Here is an 18,486-nt window from a genome sequence, read left to right as displayed (position 1 = left end):
CTCGCAGACTACAGTTTCGAGTTTTAATAGTGATAAGGTGCTTCAAAAATAGTTTTATTAGACATCTGTCATGTACAGCAATCAGTTTTATTTTATATATAAATAAATAAGATAGAATAGAAATTTACATAAAACTACATAATACACGTTATGCGAGAAATAAAGACTCATCAAAAGCGGACGACTACAAGTCGTAAATTATTCCATTATCATCCATATTTTTTTTTCTGGACATGATAGTCATAGATAAGATAAAACAGAAATTTACACAAAACTACATAATATATGTTATCGGATAAATAAAGACTCATCAAAACCGGTAGGACAACTGATATAAATATATAATATGTATATAAATAAATGTATGTATGTAAATAAACTGGACGACGGTCATTAGTTTCTTGCCAGTTCTTCTCACAAACTGGACGGTTGGCGATACAGTTAAGCGTGTGACGTTCATAAGGGCTGAAATATTCGTGAATAAAAATCATTTTGATTTTGAACTTGATTTGATAGCTGTCCGTGTCGCTTGCGCATATATAGCGTGAGGATAGTGGACGCGTTTTTATAAACGTGCGGTGACACAACTTTCTTAAGTGATAACTGGTGATAATTGACGACAATCTACGCACAAGCGGTGGGATCAATTTAATTACCAAACAAGTAGGTATACAGGTATGTAACATTAAGTTTTACAGATATACCCTACAAACGAATAATATATTTTACCAGTGAAGCATCAATTTATACAAATACATATATAGTAAAAGGTAAGTATGGATTTATATATACATTATGGTTATTTCTATATGTTTTATGTGTTTTTATTTTTATTAATATTTTAGTTTTTATTTTACAGGTCCGGTTCGCAGTCGCGAGGCACGTCGGCTACATAGTCTATGCACAGACAAGAGCAGACATCAGATGCAGCATCCTTTTACAGATTAATGTCTGGTGAGGGCGATTGTGAAAAAATACCATTAAACATTCTAGACTAATATATCACCCTGTACATTCACCGTCGTAACGGTCAGTGGAGGTCAGCGACCTTATTTCAGACACTGAACACAATAGAATAGAATAGAATAGAAAATACTTTATATAAATAAACTTTTGAATAAAAAATCTCGTGAGATTTCGAACAAAATAATTAACTAACTTTAAGTAAGAAACAGTTCTCAATACAACTTTCATCTCAAGCTTTTATTTCTATAAATAAAGAAGCGTTAGTTTCTAAATTTCAAATTAACAGCTTTTCAATAAATGCATATATGAAATACATGTATGTACCGTAGTTACATCAAAAAATATATTTATTAATTTTTTGTCGGTCTGTTTATTTTTGTTAATCCCTGAAATATGTGGACCGATTTTGATGAGACTTTGCAAATTTAATTCATTTCAATATAAATAAAACATTGGGGACGTCTCTCCCCCAAAAAAGGAGAATAAATGGCAAAAAAGGATAATGATATTCATTACTTGTATTAAACTTTACCTTATTGTAGCCAATATATTTTCATCGAAACAACAACATCCTGTAACTATTTACGACAAGAAGAAGGTATGGTGTTACTGAAACAGATAAATAGATAAATAAATAACATTATACATACAGGTTTTTTTTTATTGGATTGTTTGGGCTATTGTCAGCTATTTGTAGCACCTGTAGCACTGCGACCTACATAGATCTATTATGCTCGCCCTTTATAAACACATATAACGCTTTTATTTTGATAATTAAAGTTAATTTCACATTAAATTTAATTATCTATAATAAAGCTAACCTAAGTTACTCCTTATTACACCAGCTACCTGCCAATAAAATTCTCGTCGAAAACGGTCCAGCCATTTCAGAGATTAGCCGTAACAAACAGACAGATAAAAATTGTAAGAAATGTTATTTCTGTGTATGTACCGTATTTATATTCATATGCATATAGTAAAAAATGGTTATTTCAACATTACAAACAGACACTCCAATTTTATAAGCATATTAATAACTATTAATATGCTTATAAAATTGGATGAATTATAAGTATAACTATACTTACTAATCAGAAGAAACAAAAACCCAACCAAATGTATCACAGCTATGTTTAAACATATATCAATGCAAAATACTAGAAAAGCAATGCAGAAAGTTAACTGCATGACCATAGTGAATATCACAGACCAAAAATATACTTGGAATATTATATCTTGTACGGTATCATTCTGAAAATATAAATACATAAACCTATAATTAAGATAAAGTAGGATCTTTTCTACTGAATGGTAACGGCGCACGATATAACCGGCATCTCATACCGGTTTTTTATTATGCACGATAATGGAATGCTGCACCCGCCTGTGGTAACAGTTTACGCTGGCGGGGCACCAGTGGATGATAAGATGAACATGATGTCAGGTCAGCGCATCGTAACAAATTTCAGCCCGATCCGTCCAGTGGTTTGGGCTGTGCGTTGATAGATCACTATGTCAGACACCTAAGTTATATATATATAGATTAACATATTGGATGAGTATATTTGAAACCAACGTGGCAAAAATCGAACTTATTACCATCATTCGGATAATTTTTGTTTTAATGTCGGTGTTTCCATCGACGTTTCCACATAGGTGTTTTTTTATTAATCTGTCGAATTTGAATCTGTCGGATGTAATTAAGGGTACACCAGATAGTTAGAAATAAAAATTAGCACACAATGTTATTTGTCAGTGTCTTCACAATTCAATTTAGGGTACAAAACCACTAGGATATCATCATCATCATCATCATCATCATCGTCATCATCGTCATCATCATCATCATTACGATCATCCCCTTCCTTATCCTATTTATTTGAGGCTGGCGTATTATGTTTTTTCGTCCATTCATCCCTGTTCACTAGGAAATCTAATATGAAATAAAATAATGCCTTAAAAACTCCCATACATCCTATAATTAATATCGTCGAACTTTTTATCCATAATATCATTATACCTATATACCAATAGGTATAGTTTAGGGCACCATCACGCAGTCCAAGTAGAGAAGGATTCATAGTCGCAATTATTAGTAATGGCATAAATATTAGCTGAAATAAACCAATACAAACCTTATTTATAAGCAACTAGAAACGGCAGACAAGCTAGGAACATCATTTAATAAGTATTTATATTAGTTATCTAGTACCTATCAGAGACCTTTGTGATCTAGCGGTGTAGCACACCGCGCTACTACCGATGGTCGCGGGTTCGATTCCTCGCACGGCACAAACATTGTGTTTTCTATGTATAATTATATATTTGTATCAGTTATCTAGTGCCCATAATATAGGCTTTAGCTAGCTTAACTTGAGTTTAGATGTGTGAATTGTCCTGAGATTATAATTATTATTATCATTACATAGTATAAAACAAAGTCGATGTCGCTCTCTGTCCGTCCCTATGTATGCTTAAATCTTTAAAATTACGTAACGGATTTTGAAGCGGTTTTTTATATGGATAGAGTGATTCAAGATCAAGGTTTATATGTATAATATGTTAACTATCGTGTGACGCACCATTAATTAAAAATGGTAAAGTCAATAATCATGTAACCTGAAACGGAACGTCAGAGGCCAGAGCCAAAGTAATCTATGTGACATTGACAAGTGGATGACGGATGATTGAACGTAGGCAACGGGAGTTTTGGAGCGAAAGTGTTTATATTATTATAAAAACAAATAAGAGATAGGTAATTGTGAATATTGTAGGCATTGAGGTGTTTCTCTCCCTAACTAAGTTGTCAGGATACTAGTGATTTTAAAAAATATATGCAGTAGAGTAGCTAGTTACCAATAAAACAAGCTCTGCTTAACTTGGTACTAGATTGCACTGTGTGAATTGTCCTGAAATATTATTAACTTCTAAAATCCATTCATCTCGAAAAGGGCTTTAATATTATAAATATAACTATTTGGAAAACACTTACTATGCTCGATTTGGATAATATAAACACGGCATCTGTCAGTTCAATACAAAGGAGACATTTATTAAACATAGGCAAACAATTTAAGCACATTATTTTATATGTACAATGTCATAATTGAAAACTCCGACTCGAAATCTGTTTGAGTAATTGTTTATATTGCAAAATGTATTTGATTACTGAGCAAATATACACAGTTTTGAGGGTGAATACTTATGAGAACGAAACCTTGACGAATCTGTGTATGTAGAACTGTCATTTAAAAAGTGGTATCACAGTTTCATACAGAAAGTATTTTGTTGTAAGTGACACAGTGACGTTTGGAATGTAGTGTTGTTTTTTTTTTTACTTACATAGATAGGCAAAGGTTTTTAGACTATACAGCCTGTATTTTTTTAAGTAATTCCAATTTTGATATAAGAATTGATTAATTAATATACCTATATGAAATTTGTTATATTTATTTTTATAGTCTTTTATACACTAATGGAAAGTTACAAAGCTATACAGCCTTATTTTCTATAATATGTCAAATGTTTACCGTTCTGAGTTATATTAATTTATTTTATTTTTGTTTGGTATGGATTACACTTAGAACAGCGAGGTCATGATGTACGAATTTCATATACAAAAGTATAAATAATAAATCAATTTTCAATATCAAATACAGAAGTATCTATATCTGTTTGTTACTTTTTCACAACTAATCGCCTGAAGGAATCTTATTGAAAGACTAGAACAATAAAACATATAAAGATGACGGATATAAGCTAAATTCTATATTTGTATTCATACGCCTGACGAAATTGGTGGTCTAGCGGTCTATCACACCGCTTTACGTTCGATGGTGCGGGTTCTATTCCTCGCATGGCACAAACATTTGTATTCATGAGTATGATTGTTTGTATCGGTCTGGGTGTTTTCTATGTATATTGTGTATGTATTTACGAAAAAAATATCTATGTATTTGTATCAGTTATGTAGAACCCAATCTTTAGCTAGCTTCAACTTGGGTATAGATGGCGTTGTGTAAATTGTCCTGAGATTATTTTTTTTTTTCCAAAAATTCTCTTCTCCCCTCTTAAGGAGAGGAGATGGCAACATACCCCCGGAAGAAGCACAGTCAATATTATTGTTATTATTATTATTAGACGCAATGTTCAGATCACGAAACTATAGACATTAATCGCATGAATAAAAATATACTAGAAAACTTTAGTCAGCTCTTGATCAAATTTAAAAGGATATGTATTAAAATCACCAGCATTCAAATAAACAAAATAATAAAATCGAAAAAAGTTCTAGGGCAGGGTTTTGAATAGACATTTCGTCTATTTCCATATTCGTCCATCTCCTTTTCAATGATAGAACAGGCAAAGGTACTTAGACTGTTCAGCCTAGTCTTTTTTAAACTTCTTCATATTTTTATAAGTGATGAGGCCAAAGGGTAATTAAAAAAATCTCATCCTTTTTTTAATTCAGTTTTTTATACTACTGGTTGCCGTAGCCTATCGCCTGAAACATCAGGGTCGATAAGCAGACAAAGTCGCGAGTAACAGACAGTATGTTTCTAAATCAATAAGCCTGCCAACAACAAACAAAGCAATCGACGCCGCGAAAAAACACTTGAAGTATTTGCAAACTGGAATTCTTGCGCTTATTTTAATCAGCCTTTGATCGCAACTTCGATTCAGGGGTTGTTTGCCCTTCAAACAAATTGGGTGGGTTCACTTATAGCAACGGTTTCAGATTTTGAACACGGACTGGTCGTGTACCGTGACTCTGTTTTTTTTAATAATAGCTTTTAGTTAGACAGTATTAGGACAATTTACATAGTGCCAAGCTAAGCAGTTTTTTTGTTATGGGTGCCAGACAACTGATGGATACAATAACAATGTATCTAGATTTTGATCACAGACTGGTTGTGTACCGTGACGCTGTTTTTCTTTTAATAATAGCTTTTTGTTGGACAGTATTAGGACAAATTACATAGTGCCAAGATAAGCAGTTTTTTTGTTATGGGTACTAGACAACTGATGGATACAATAACAATGTATCCAAATTTTGATCACAGACTGCTTGTAACAATGTTTTCAGAATTTAATCACAGACTGGTTGTGTCCCGTGACTCTGTTTTTCTTTTAGTAATAGCTTATTGTTAGACAGTATTAGTGCAATTTACATAGTGCCAAGCTAAGCAGTTTTTTTGTTATGGGTGCCAGACAACTGATGGATACAATAACAATGTATCTAGATTTTGATCACAGACTGGTTATGTACCGTGACACTGTTTTTCTTTTAATAATAGGTTATTGTTAGACAGTATTAGGACAATTTACATAGTGCCAAGGTAAGCAGTTTTTTTGTTATGGGTACTAGACAACTGATGGATACAATAACAATGTATTCAGATTTTGATCACAGACTGGTTGTGTACCATGACGCTGTTTTCTTTTATTAATAGCTTATTGTTAGACAGTAGTAGGACAATTTCCATAGTGCCAAGCTAAGCAGTTTTTTTGTTATGGGTGCCAGACAACTGATGGATACAATAACAATGTATCTAGATTTTGATCACAGACTGGTTATGTACCGTGACACTGTTTTTCTTTTAATAATAGGTTATTGTTAGACAGTATTAGGACAATTTACATAGTGCCAAGGTAAGCAGTTTTTTTGTTATGGGTACTAGACAACTGATGGATACAATAACAACGTTTTTAGACTGGCTATCTCCCGTGGCGCTTTTTTTTTTTTATCATAATGATAATCCAGGACTATTTACACAATGCTCAGCTAAGCGCTTGTAATATGGGCACTAGACAACTGACAGAAATACTAGCAACGTTTTCAGATTTTAATCACAGATTGGCTGTGTGACGTGATGCCGTGATGCTTTTTTTAAATAATAATTATAACCCAGGACATTTTACATAGTGCCATCTATTTTCAAGCTAAGTACCGTTTGTGTTTCGGGTAATACGAGTATACCAGCAAAGTTTACAGTTTGCAGATTGGCTGTATCCTATGACGCTATTTTTTTTAATAATAATAAAACACAGGAGATTTTACGTAATGCCATCTAGTACCAAGCTTAATACTAGATGGCACTGGCAAGCAATACTTATGTTATAGGTACTAGACAACTGTTATATATACTCAAATATATTTATTTTTGTCAATTAGGTACTTAATATGATCAAAACAAACAATCATACTCATAAATACAAAACTTTGCAATGTGCTAGGAATCGAATTAGCGACCATCACCAAGACGTTGTGCTAAACCGCTATACCACCGAGGCCGACCATTTTTTTTATTATTTAATAATTTATTTACGATCAAAAACAGGTTCACAATTAGAAAACTCATATCAGTATTTAGAAAAAAATGCTATAATTATTTTTTTAATTATTTATTTACGATAAACAGGTTTACAATTAGAAAACTTATAACAGAATTGAGATATAAAAATAGTTCAAAAGTGTAACTAATCAAGCGTGTCTTATTAGTAATTGTCCTATAATTCAGACTTGAGGCGAAGCTCCGCGGAAACGGAAATGAAAACGCCTGCGACACTGAGTTTCTTAGCAGATTTACTCGGATGCTGGATGTCATTCTGGCAGATATTAATGTTATGTCGGGAACATTAATCTGCTATGTACAAAACTGCGGGGTTATTTAGGTCCACGATGATCTTTTGGGTGTAAAATACCTACTAATGGTAGCCGATTCGATACCCTCACAATAACATTTAACAATTAGAAACATTATATATTTCTCCATATGAGTCAGTTAACTGGGTCGTATGCTTGTTTGCTAACATTGTATTATAAAAAAAAACTATTGTTTGTATGATTATTTCTGTTTTTAACAACAGACAATGTAACCGTAATTTTTAATTATCACAAACTGTAGTAAAATTATGTCTTCTCAATTCGGTAGGGTTCACCATTGCAAAGATTAATTATGATGATGTGATGATGACGATCGTGATGATGATGGATTATGATGGTTAGGATTATGTGATAATGATATAAATAATTTTTTTATATAATATGATGTAGACAAATATTCATGAAATACATAATTATTTATATTATTCTTTCCATTCAATTACATACGAGTACATATTTCTAAGTTCATTTCTCTAAAGAAAAATCTCTCAACGTTTGAAACAAACGCGCTGACATTTAAATCTCATCAATATTACTTAGCAAACGTACTTTATTGGAGATATAATAAATTTCCATGGTACTACTTTCAAACATTATACATTTCACCTTTTTTAATAATCTTCAATTCCTCGAAAATGGAAATCAAACAAAAAAAAATTCCAATACTTTATTCACGAAAACTTTTACAAAACCAATTAACAAATGTACAAGGGCGATCGTTTTGTGAGGCAATTAGTGTTATATTTTTATGTTGCAATCAAAGTAACGGTGGTATGATCTAATTATATCATATTATACCTTCGTCGTTGAGGAACTTCAATGACATGCGAAGACTATTAGCTACCATAACGAAGTACGCGGTCACTGAAAAAAAACCATGTATATTTTCCACTTTTCTAAAGATTTAGTGATTGACAGTTTGTATTTATATTTACACGTTTCATCTTAAAAATTTAAAGTTACAACAATTATTTAAAAGAGCAACACGTATGTTTTTGCTTGTTCTTCATGTGGTGAGACAGCTTTCCGAACGAGCGGTAGATTTAAGAATATAAATATAAGATTAAAGAGTGCTTAAATTTAAGTTCATTTCAATATTTTTCTATTCTATTTTAAACATCTAAGATTCGGTTGTAGGATGCAGATTAGATAGTAAAATTACAGGATAAGAGTCATTTTAGTTCTCTAGAATGGCAACGCATGAGTGATATCGCGTGTCTCACTCTGAGAATAAGATTTAAACTATTTCTCATACCACAAAGGTGATCTACACAATTTTTTTATTTTGTTTTATAATTCTAAATTCTTCTTCGCTATTAAAAAATACACACAACCCTAAATTTTCACCTAATACTTTAATAATTTTCTACTCACGGCGATCGATAACTGATTTATGTATGTGGCAAAACCTCGTTTGCCAGGCGTTTGCGTTTGATAGTAAGAAAATATAAGAAATAATAAAAAGGATAGCTGCTTCCATCAGGCGGGCCGTATGCTTAGTTGTTATCTTAGTTGTATAAAAAAACCAACATAGAATGTCACAGATGATAAGTGCGCAGAGTGCACCCCCGGCCAGATAACAGTTGGTGTGGATGAAGAAGCAGAATGCAGCGAGAATGAAGAACAGCAGCATCACACCCAAGCAGTACACCACCGCACCCCACTGGTATATCTCAATCAGAATTGGCAGATTCTGAAAATTAGATCATTAGGGGTTATCCGGGTAGAGTTTTGGTAAGTAAGGTATGTTATCGTTCTCCCGAGCGAGTCGTATAATTTAAGAATAAGGTCAAACTTTAGGAGGGGGCGGGATCGAAAAAACCCTTCCCCAGATTCTGGAAATTAGATCATTAGGAGTCATCCGGGTAAAATTTTGTTGAGTAAGAATCTCGCTCTCCCGGGCTAATCTTAGAATTACGTCAAACTTTAGAGGATGAAGGGATCAAAAACATTCTCCGCACTACACCCCCGCACCTCTTTGGTATATATCTCGAACAGAATTGGCAGTTGTTGGAAATTAGATCATTAGGGGTCATCCGGGTAGAATTTTAGTGAGTAAAAATCTACACATCTACCTTTCTCCAGGGCGGGTGGTCTAATCTTTGAATATATATCGAAAAGAAAAAAGGAGAAAAAAGGAGTTATCCGTAAATTACGTCAATCGTTAGGAGGGGACGGCATCGAAAACATCCCATTCTTTTTGTGGTAAGACTGCATTCCTAATGAGTGGTAGAATAAAATAAATATGACTATTCAAAAGTGTTTATATCAAGTATTTGTTTGTTGAAGTTTTCAATAAAATTTATTTATAGTTATAATAAGGGTCATCGGCAAGTTAAGTCAAACGTTATGAGTGGAAGAGGACAAAGAAATGAGTCACAAGGGTTGGGAGTGGGCCTTAAATTTTATGACGTCACATTCCAAAATCAAATACACCTAAGTTACCACAGAATGCAATCATACATATGATTTTGTATAGATCGATCCCAACCCCAAACATCAAACCAGACCAAACACCTATTAATAAACAAACATAGAGAAACTTCTTTTGACAGTGACTTCAAAAGTTATGATAAAATGAATTCCAGCGATGGTATTCTTGATATAGAACAATTTTTGATCAAGAAATACCCGGCGAGGGTTGAAATATAACAATAATTTTTGTACCCTCCACATCTACAAAATCACTTAGGTACGTGACTACGCAGTTTGTATGAAAGGTTAAAACATTATTTTCATAATTCAGATAATTCGATCATCCACGGGGAAAGCTCTGTTCGGTTTCAGAAATAATTTCACTGGATTTTCTATTATTAATAAGTAAAATAAAACGAGGAAAATCTTTTACGCCGCTCGAAAAAGTAGAATTTAATTCCAAGCATCTTGTTTGAAATTTTCTTATCGGCATATCTTGGTTTATATTATACTAATTGTTACTCGTGACTTCGTTTGCATTTTTTTTGTATCAAAAATAATATATATATATATTATTATTATACCTATATTTTAATTTTTTAATATTACGTTTTTATGCTCTTTTTTTACGTAATGTTTTAAAATCTGTTTGTTCCTTTCTTTCCTTACTTGTTCCGCGAAAAATAATGTTAAGTGTGTAAGTGTAGTAGTGTAAGTTCTCTCCTTTTCCTACATACACTATTGCTTTATGGTGTTCTGACGTAGAAGAAGCACACTTCAATCTGCCCGGTATTGGTCGTGAAGAATATAAACTAAATTACTAATTATATTGTGAGCTCTCAGCTCTCAGTATAAACTAAGTTACTAATTATACTAACGCAGCAAGCACCAATGAGCAGGAGCACACTAACTGCACACAGCATAATAGACAATATACCCAGGAACAATTGTATGTTGCTCTCTGTAGCCGAACTATAGTTCGAAAGTATGGAGTTCATATCCCAGAAACCTTTGGCATAACTCACGTTGGGAACGAAAATGAGGCCAACTATCTGAAAAAAAAATTGTTAACATACTGAATAACACAGAAGTTCATAAGATTGGGCGTGAGAATCTACCCTTAAGAGAAGAAATGTAAAGTTCTGAAAAAAATTTTAGCATACTGAAATTAATATTTATTGCTTAAAATATGGTACATATGTGGTTTTAAAGATCTTTACAATTAGTTTCACACATTTTGTCATATCTGACATGCAACAGACAAAACAAATGTCCATTTTGGTTATTCTTATAATTAAGGGGTTACATGGGTTTCCTCGGGCAAAAAACGGCCTTTTTTCAATATTTTTTTTACATATAAAAAATGAAATATTTTAATGAATTTTTTTTTATTTAAAAGATACATATTTAATAAACATTTTGCAAAATTGTCAAAAAAAAATATCAAAATGGCGGTCATTACGACGCCATTTCCGGCAGTCCCTCGGAAAAAAGGTGCCTCCGCGTTGTCAGCAGAACTTCTTTCAGGATCATCTGAAATAAAAATAAAAAATACGTGTTTTAGTAAAGACAATAAACTAGGTATTGGACGAAGGAAAAAAAAAAAAAATGAAAATTGGATTTTTGGCAGACGTTTTTTTAAAAAAAATGCAAATTTCGATGAAAATTTCTCGACATTTTTTTTTTAAAAATAGTTGTAATTAAAATAAAAAAAAATCCTTCGTTCAAGACCTTGTAAATGATATCTCGAAGACCTGTGTAAAATTTCATCAAGATCGGTTGAGTAGTTCGCGAGAAATCTTGACAACCGTCTTTGAAAACATAGTTTTGAGAAAAACGAGTTTAAAGTTTTAAGAGACAATAAAAGAGGGTATTTTTTTTTTTTTAACTTACATTGATTCGTCGATTCTTGGGCCATAAAGTAGAGAACCTGCTGCACCTGTATTGTCCAGGGCATCCTTTTGCTCCAGTCTATGACGAATCCTGGCTTCACGAGTCTCGCTGATAGATTTCTTTTCGGCTGCGGTCACCCGGTTTTCATCCATATTTCGGGCATATTCATGGCAATTTAGGCCAAGTTTTAGGTCCATACCGTGCATAATTAATAATAATGCTGATACGAACACCTTCCGTTATCTGGGTTCTAGACACTTTAAACGGCATTTTTTATCGAATAAAATTCACAACAAACACTATAAGTGTTTGTTGTGAATTTTATTCGTGAAATTTATTACCTCTACTATTTATTTGTGAATTTTATTACCTCAAAATGAACTTCGTAGTTTAACGAGAAATCACCAAATGAAATATTTTCCAGTAGTTTACCTTATATAAAGAAAAAAAGGGACAAGAATTACAGCTAACAATAGATGAGCTGCAGCTGCGTTTTACCTACTGCGCCCTCAGCCTATACCTGACCTCGACCGTCCACCTTTTCAAGGCTGTATCTCCGAAACTATTAGTCGGATCAACTTGAAAATTTAGGACAATATTCTAGAGATGTTATAGAATTTAATAAGACAAAAAAAATTTTTTCGATTTTTTGAAACCGTGAAACCCATGTAACCCCTTAAAGAGCCCTTATTTATAAATCATTATTAAGTATCTACATTATTTACAATAATAGTAAGTCAATTACTTATTAATGAAATATTTATAAATTATACATGTCAATATTTCAAATATTTATTCAATCGCACAGAAGGTTGGGCGTGAGAATCTACTCTTAAGAGAGGAATTGTAAAATAACTAATTTTAAGTAGTGAAACTATTTTTAACACATAGAATCGCACAGAAGGACCCAATGTTGGGCGTGAAATCTGCTCTTAAGAGAGGAAATGTAAAATAACTAATTTTAAGTAGTGAAACTATTTTTAACACATAGAATTGCACAGAAGGACCCAAAGTTGGGCGTGAAATCTGCCCTTAAGAGAGGGAATGTAAAATAACTAATTTTAAGTAGTAAAACTATTTTTAACACATAGAATCGCACAGAAGGACCCAAAATTGGGCGTGAAATCTGCCCTTAAGAGAGGGAATGTAAAATAACTAATTTTAAGTAGTAAAACTATTTTTAAAACATAGAATCGCACAGAAGGACCCAAAATTGGGCGTGAAATCTGCCCTTAAGAGAGGGAATGTAAAATAACTAATTTTAAGTAGTAAAACTATTTTTAACACATAGAATCGCACAGAAGGACCCAAAATTGGGCGTGAAATCTGCCCTTAAGAGAGGGAATGTAAAATAACTAATTTTAAGTAGTAAAACTATTTTTAACAGATAGAATCGCACAGAAGGACCCAAAGTTGGGCGTGAAATCTGCCCTTAAGAGAGGAAATGTAAAATAACTAATGTTAAGTAGTGAAACTATTTTTAACACATAGAAATGTACCGAAGGACCCAAAGTTGGGCGTGAAATCTGCCCTTAAGAGAGGAAATGTAAAATAACTAATTTTAAGTAGTAAAACTATTTTTAACACATAGAATCGCACAGAAGGACCCAAAGTTGGGCGTGAAATCTGCCCTTAAGAGAGGAAATGTAAAATAACTAATTTTAAGTAGTGAAACTATTTTTAACACATAGAAATGTACCGAAGGACCCAAAGTTGGGCGTGAAATCTGCCCTTAAGAGAGGAAATGTAAAATAACTAATTTTAAGTAGTAAAACTATTTTTAACACATAGAAATGTACCGAAGGACCCAAAGTTGGGCGTGAAATCTGCCCTTAAGAGAGGAAATGTAAAATAACGAATTTTAAGTAGTAAAACTATTTTTAACACATAGAAATGTACCGAAGGACCCAAAGTTGGGCGTGAAATCTGCCCTTAAGAGAGGAAATGTAAAATAACTAATTTTAAGTAGTGAAACTATTTTTAACACATAGAATTGCACAGAAGGACCCAAAGTTGGGCGTGAAATCTGCCCTTAAGAGAGGAAATGTAAAATAACTAATTTTAAGTAGTGAAACTATTTTTAACACAGAATTGCACAGAAGGACCCAAAGTTGGGCGTGGAATCTGCCCTTACGAGAGGAAATATAAAATAGTATAAGTACCTAATTTTAAATAGTGAATCAGCTTTGTGTTGGTATGTATCATGGTACATTAACTAATCCTGTATTATGTTCAGATTTTTTTTATTTTAATTGTTTAGTAGGAGATAAGGTATAAGGATTGGCATTATGATAAGTCTCTAAATATTTTTTTGATTAAAAAATAGAGAAACAATTAATACAAACAGGACAATTCACACAGCGCCATCTAGTGGTAAACTAATGAGAGCTTGAATTATAAGTACTAGAAAACTCATACATGCTGATACATTCAAATAGTTTTTTTGTAAGTGCATACTTTATATATACAATATAACATCAGTACAAATAACAACCTCAGCATTTACTGAAAGAGTTTCTTCAGTACTGAATGTACTAAGTATCGCAATAATAGAAATAGAGCGTCTATTAATTTAATAAAAAGTGATTTATTTTAATTTCAATTATAACTGTGGTGAGGTGTATGAAGTTTTTAATCATCATCATCATCATCGCAGCTCGGAAGACGTCCACTGCTGGACATAGGCCTCCCCCAAAAATTTCCACCACGGTCGGTCCTGCGCTGCGCTGCCTTCCAGAGAGCTTGACCAGATCGTCAGTCCATCCATTGCCACTCTCCTCTCTGCGGATCTCCTCATTTCTGATTCGATCACGCAGAGAGTAACTCCGAGCATAGCCAAGTTTTTAATATAGATTATAAATTTAGTAAATTGTGCGTGAAGCTCTATAAATATGTATTTAAAACAACAACAATAATAAATAAATAAAATACTGTTCTTTTTTCAAAAATACTGTGCTGCTTGTGGGGACTGGTCTGCTCTAATCACTATGACTTATTTCCTCTTATAAATTGTTTAACCAGTTGTAGTGTACTGAATGTTTTTTCTATTTTATTATTTAATTGAATTAGTGCTAATCGGTATTTTGTATTTACACACTTAAACTTAAATTGTAAGTATGAATAAAATTATTTAAAAGAGCAACACACAAGTTTCTTGCTTGTTCTTGTGATGAGAGAGCTTTACGAATGAGCGGTAGATTAAAAAAAAATGTGATGACTATTAAAAGTGCTTCAATGTAAGTTTATTTGAATAAATTATTTTCTATTCTATTCTAATATTGTTCACAGAATTAATATTCTTCTATTAAACAGTAAAAAATATTCATTTCATTCATTTCAGACCTGAACTTACATTTTATTTTTTGTAAAAAACGTTGGCAAGCCTGGGTGAGGCATACCATCAGGTTGAGAGTCAATTTGTTTGTCATTCCAATTACGTAACAAAATCCATTCTTTCATTAAAGAGTAAGTGACAATTCGCTAACCCGGGATTCTCATTCTCTATAACCAACGTCTTATGTCTGCGACAAGCGACAAAGGAGCAATGCATGCATTGTTGCTTGGATCGAAGTGTGGGAACGGACGGTATCTGAGATAAGAGGTTTAGTACCTCTTGCATCGTATGTGTTACCACAGGAATAATATATTCAGTACTGAATTGAAATAGAACTTTATATAAGTACTAGCTTTGACCTCGGTTTCAACCACGTTAAGTTTCAATAAAAAAATATAGCCTATATGTTATTCTGATGCATAAGTTACATTACTGTAAAGTTTCATCAAAATCCGATCAGTAGTATTTGCGTGAAAGAGTAACAAACGTCCATACTTACAAACTTTCGGGTTTATAATATTATTGTATATTCTTTATTGCATTTTGAAATACAGAAATAAACTTAATTATAGACAAAGTGACTACTAAAGTGTTAAGTTACTACTAAGTACTAGAGTGTTCTTTTATATGTTCACTTAAACATATCTCTAAAATAACTAACATATCTCTCTGCCATTCAACCTAACAACGTGGCAGCTAGTAGTGAGTGGGTAACACTAGTAGAACTAACAATATAATGATGAAATAAATATAAGTAAAGGACATAATACATAATGTAATTTTCCTGGTGCAATAAAGAGTATATAAATAAATAAATAATAATAATAATCTCAGGACAATTCACACAGCGCCATCTAGTCCCAAATTAAGCCAGCTAAAACTTGTGCTGTGCATACTAGATAACTGATATAAATACATTTTTTTTCGTGAATACATACATAGTATATATAGAAAATATCCAGATCGACACAAACAATCATACTCATGAAAACAAACTGTCTGTACCGCGTGAGGAATCGAACCCGCGACCATTGGGCGTAAAGCGGTGTGCTAGACCGCTAGACCACCGAGGTCGTCAAAAATAATAAAAATCAGCGATAATAAGGTGAATTAAGGTGTAACATAAAATATGTAGATAATTATTATCAATTGATACAATAAAATAAATATGAAAGTAGAAAGAAGAAAATAGTAATGTCTACTACTGGCCTCGGTTGTCTAGTCGTTTAGCACAGCGCTTTATTCCCGATGGCCGTGAGTTCAATTCCTCGCACGGTATAAACTTTTGTATTCATAAGTATGATTGTTTATATTGATCTATTTGTTTTCGACGTAATTACATATATTTTTAATAAAATATATCTATGTAGTTCTACCAATTGTCTAGTAAACATAACACAAGCTCTGCTTAGCTAAGGACTAGATGGCGCTGTGTAAATTGTCCTAGGTTATTATTATTCATTATCATTGTCCAGGAGCCCAGACATAGTTAATTCTCCCTGCATCAGAGGGACGGTCGATGGTCGCTATCGCAAGTAAAGTGGCGTGGTAAACCGATTAACCACAGAGGCCGTCATTTCAATATTTGGTGTTAGTTAATTAAATTGTTACATCCTTATGATATATTTTTGGCTCGCATTTGTAGGGTTTCATATAATTAATTTCAAAGTTTCAGAATTAACTATTTGAAATTATCCATTTATTAGTATATAGATGGATTAGATAACGATTTCGTACAATTTTAATCATTTATACCAAACGTAGATTTTAAAAACTCCTCAGCATGAGTACAGTCTTATTAAATCATAGGATTAAAGTAATCTATACATATAAATAAAATTGAAGTGTCTGTTTGTAATATTGAAATAATCGTTTTTTACTACATGCATATAAATACGTTACATACACCAACATAACATTTTTTACAATTTTTGTCTGTCTGTCTGTCTGTTTGTTCCGGGTAATCTCAGAAATGACTGGACCGATTTTGACGAGACTTTTATTGGCAGGTAGCTGATTATAATAAGGAGTAACTTAGGCTACTTTAAGTTAAATTCCACGCGGACGAAGTCGCGAGTACAGCTAGTATAAAATATAAGTAATGTCCAGATCAATACATTTTTAATGTAATTAGATATGTATTAAAAAAAAGTTTTTATGTATATATATATATATATCAACTAGTCCTCTGCTTCTTCCTTATCCCATTTATTTGTGGTCGGCGTAATGTTTTTCTCTTCCATTCATCCCTGTTCGCAGTCATCCGTTATTTACTCCTGTTCTTACCATATCATCTTTCACACACTCCATCCATCTCTATTTCTGCCTTCTTCTGCCCTTATTACCATCCACATTCATATGTAAGCTAGTGATTATATAAAAATTTAAATGAAATACTCACAAATGAAAATATAGCTATCATTACAGTACCAGCTCTTAGAAAACAGCAAAAGCAACAGCTGATTACCGTTGGTAGCTTGTCCATATAATACATCTTATATTTTTTTATACTATTGCTAAACTTCAAACTCTAATACACAGAAATTAAAAAGTCAAAAGCTAAAATCATTGCATTAAATACATTGAGAAATTGAAATTTTATTGTGAATATTTTATTTTCTTTCACTTACGATTTAAGATGACATTTCTTAATTTTTTTTTTCATATTCGTCCATCTCCTTTTCAATGATGGAATAGGCAAAGGTCCTTAGACCATACAGCCTAGTTTATGTTTAAACTTCATATTTGTATAAATGATGAGGCCAAAGGCCAATTCTTATGTCAGTTTATTTATTATTGCTTTCATTCTTGATATTATTTCTTTATTTATATTATTTTTTTTATGGTGGCAAACAAGCATACGGCCCATCTGATGGTAAATGGTCACCATAGCCTATGATCCCCAGGGGTATCACGTGCGCGTTGCCGACCCTTAAGAAACCTTAATATACCCTTCTTGAAAAACCCTATGCTGTAGTCTCGTGAGAAAACCTCCGCAGAAAGTTAATTCCACAATCTAGGTATACGCGGCAGGAAGCTCCTCTGAAACCTCAAAAACATATAACTTCAATGCACTAAATACCAAGGTAAAAGTACATATGGCGGACTTAACGCCTTACGGCATTTTCTACCAGTCAACCACAGGTTGTGCAGAGAAACTGTAGACGGTGCAAATGATATTACGTTGATTTGACGTTGTCTATTCTTTTTC

General features: G+C 32.7%; 1 protein-coding gene across 1 annotated transcript; it reads right to left on the bottom strand.

Annotated features, from left to right (window-relative positions):
* Positions 1-8,351: 8,351 nt before the first annotated feature.
* Positions 8,352-17,877, bottom strand: LOC131845490 (uncharacterized). The gene is made up of 4 exons (XM_059194555.1): positions 17,677-17,877; positions 10,927-11,100; positions 9,164-9,326; positions 8,352-8,497 (listed from the first exon to the last, which is right to left on the bottom strand). The coding sequence occupies exons 1-4, from the start codon at positions 17,767-17,769 to the stop codon at positions 8,421-8,423; spliced, it is 507 nt and encodes a 168-aa protein (XP_059050538.1). The 5' UTR covers positions 17,770-17,877; the 3' UTR covers positions 8,352-8,420.
* Between the last annotated feature and the right edge of the window lie 609 nt (positions 17,878-18,486).

Source organism: Achroia grisella, unplaced genomic scaffold (genome assembly GCF_030625045.1).
Source record: "Achroia grisella isolate CSIRO2021 unplaced genomic scaffold, CSIRO_AGI_Agris_v1 utg474, whole genome shotgun sequence".
Taxonomy (NCBI): Eukaryota; Metazoa; Arthropoda; class Insecta; order Lepidoptera; family Pyralidae; genus Achroia; species Achroia grisella.
This window is presented reverse-complemented; position numbering and strand designations above follow the sequence as displayed.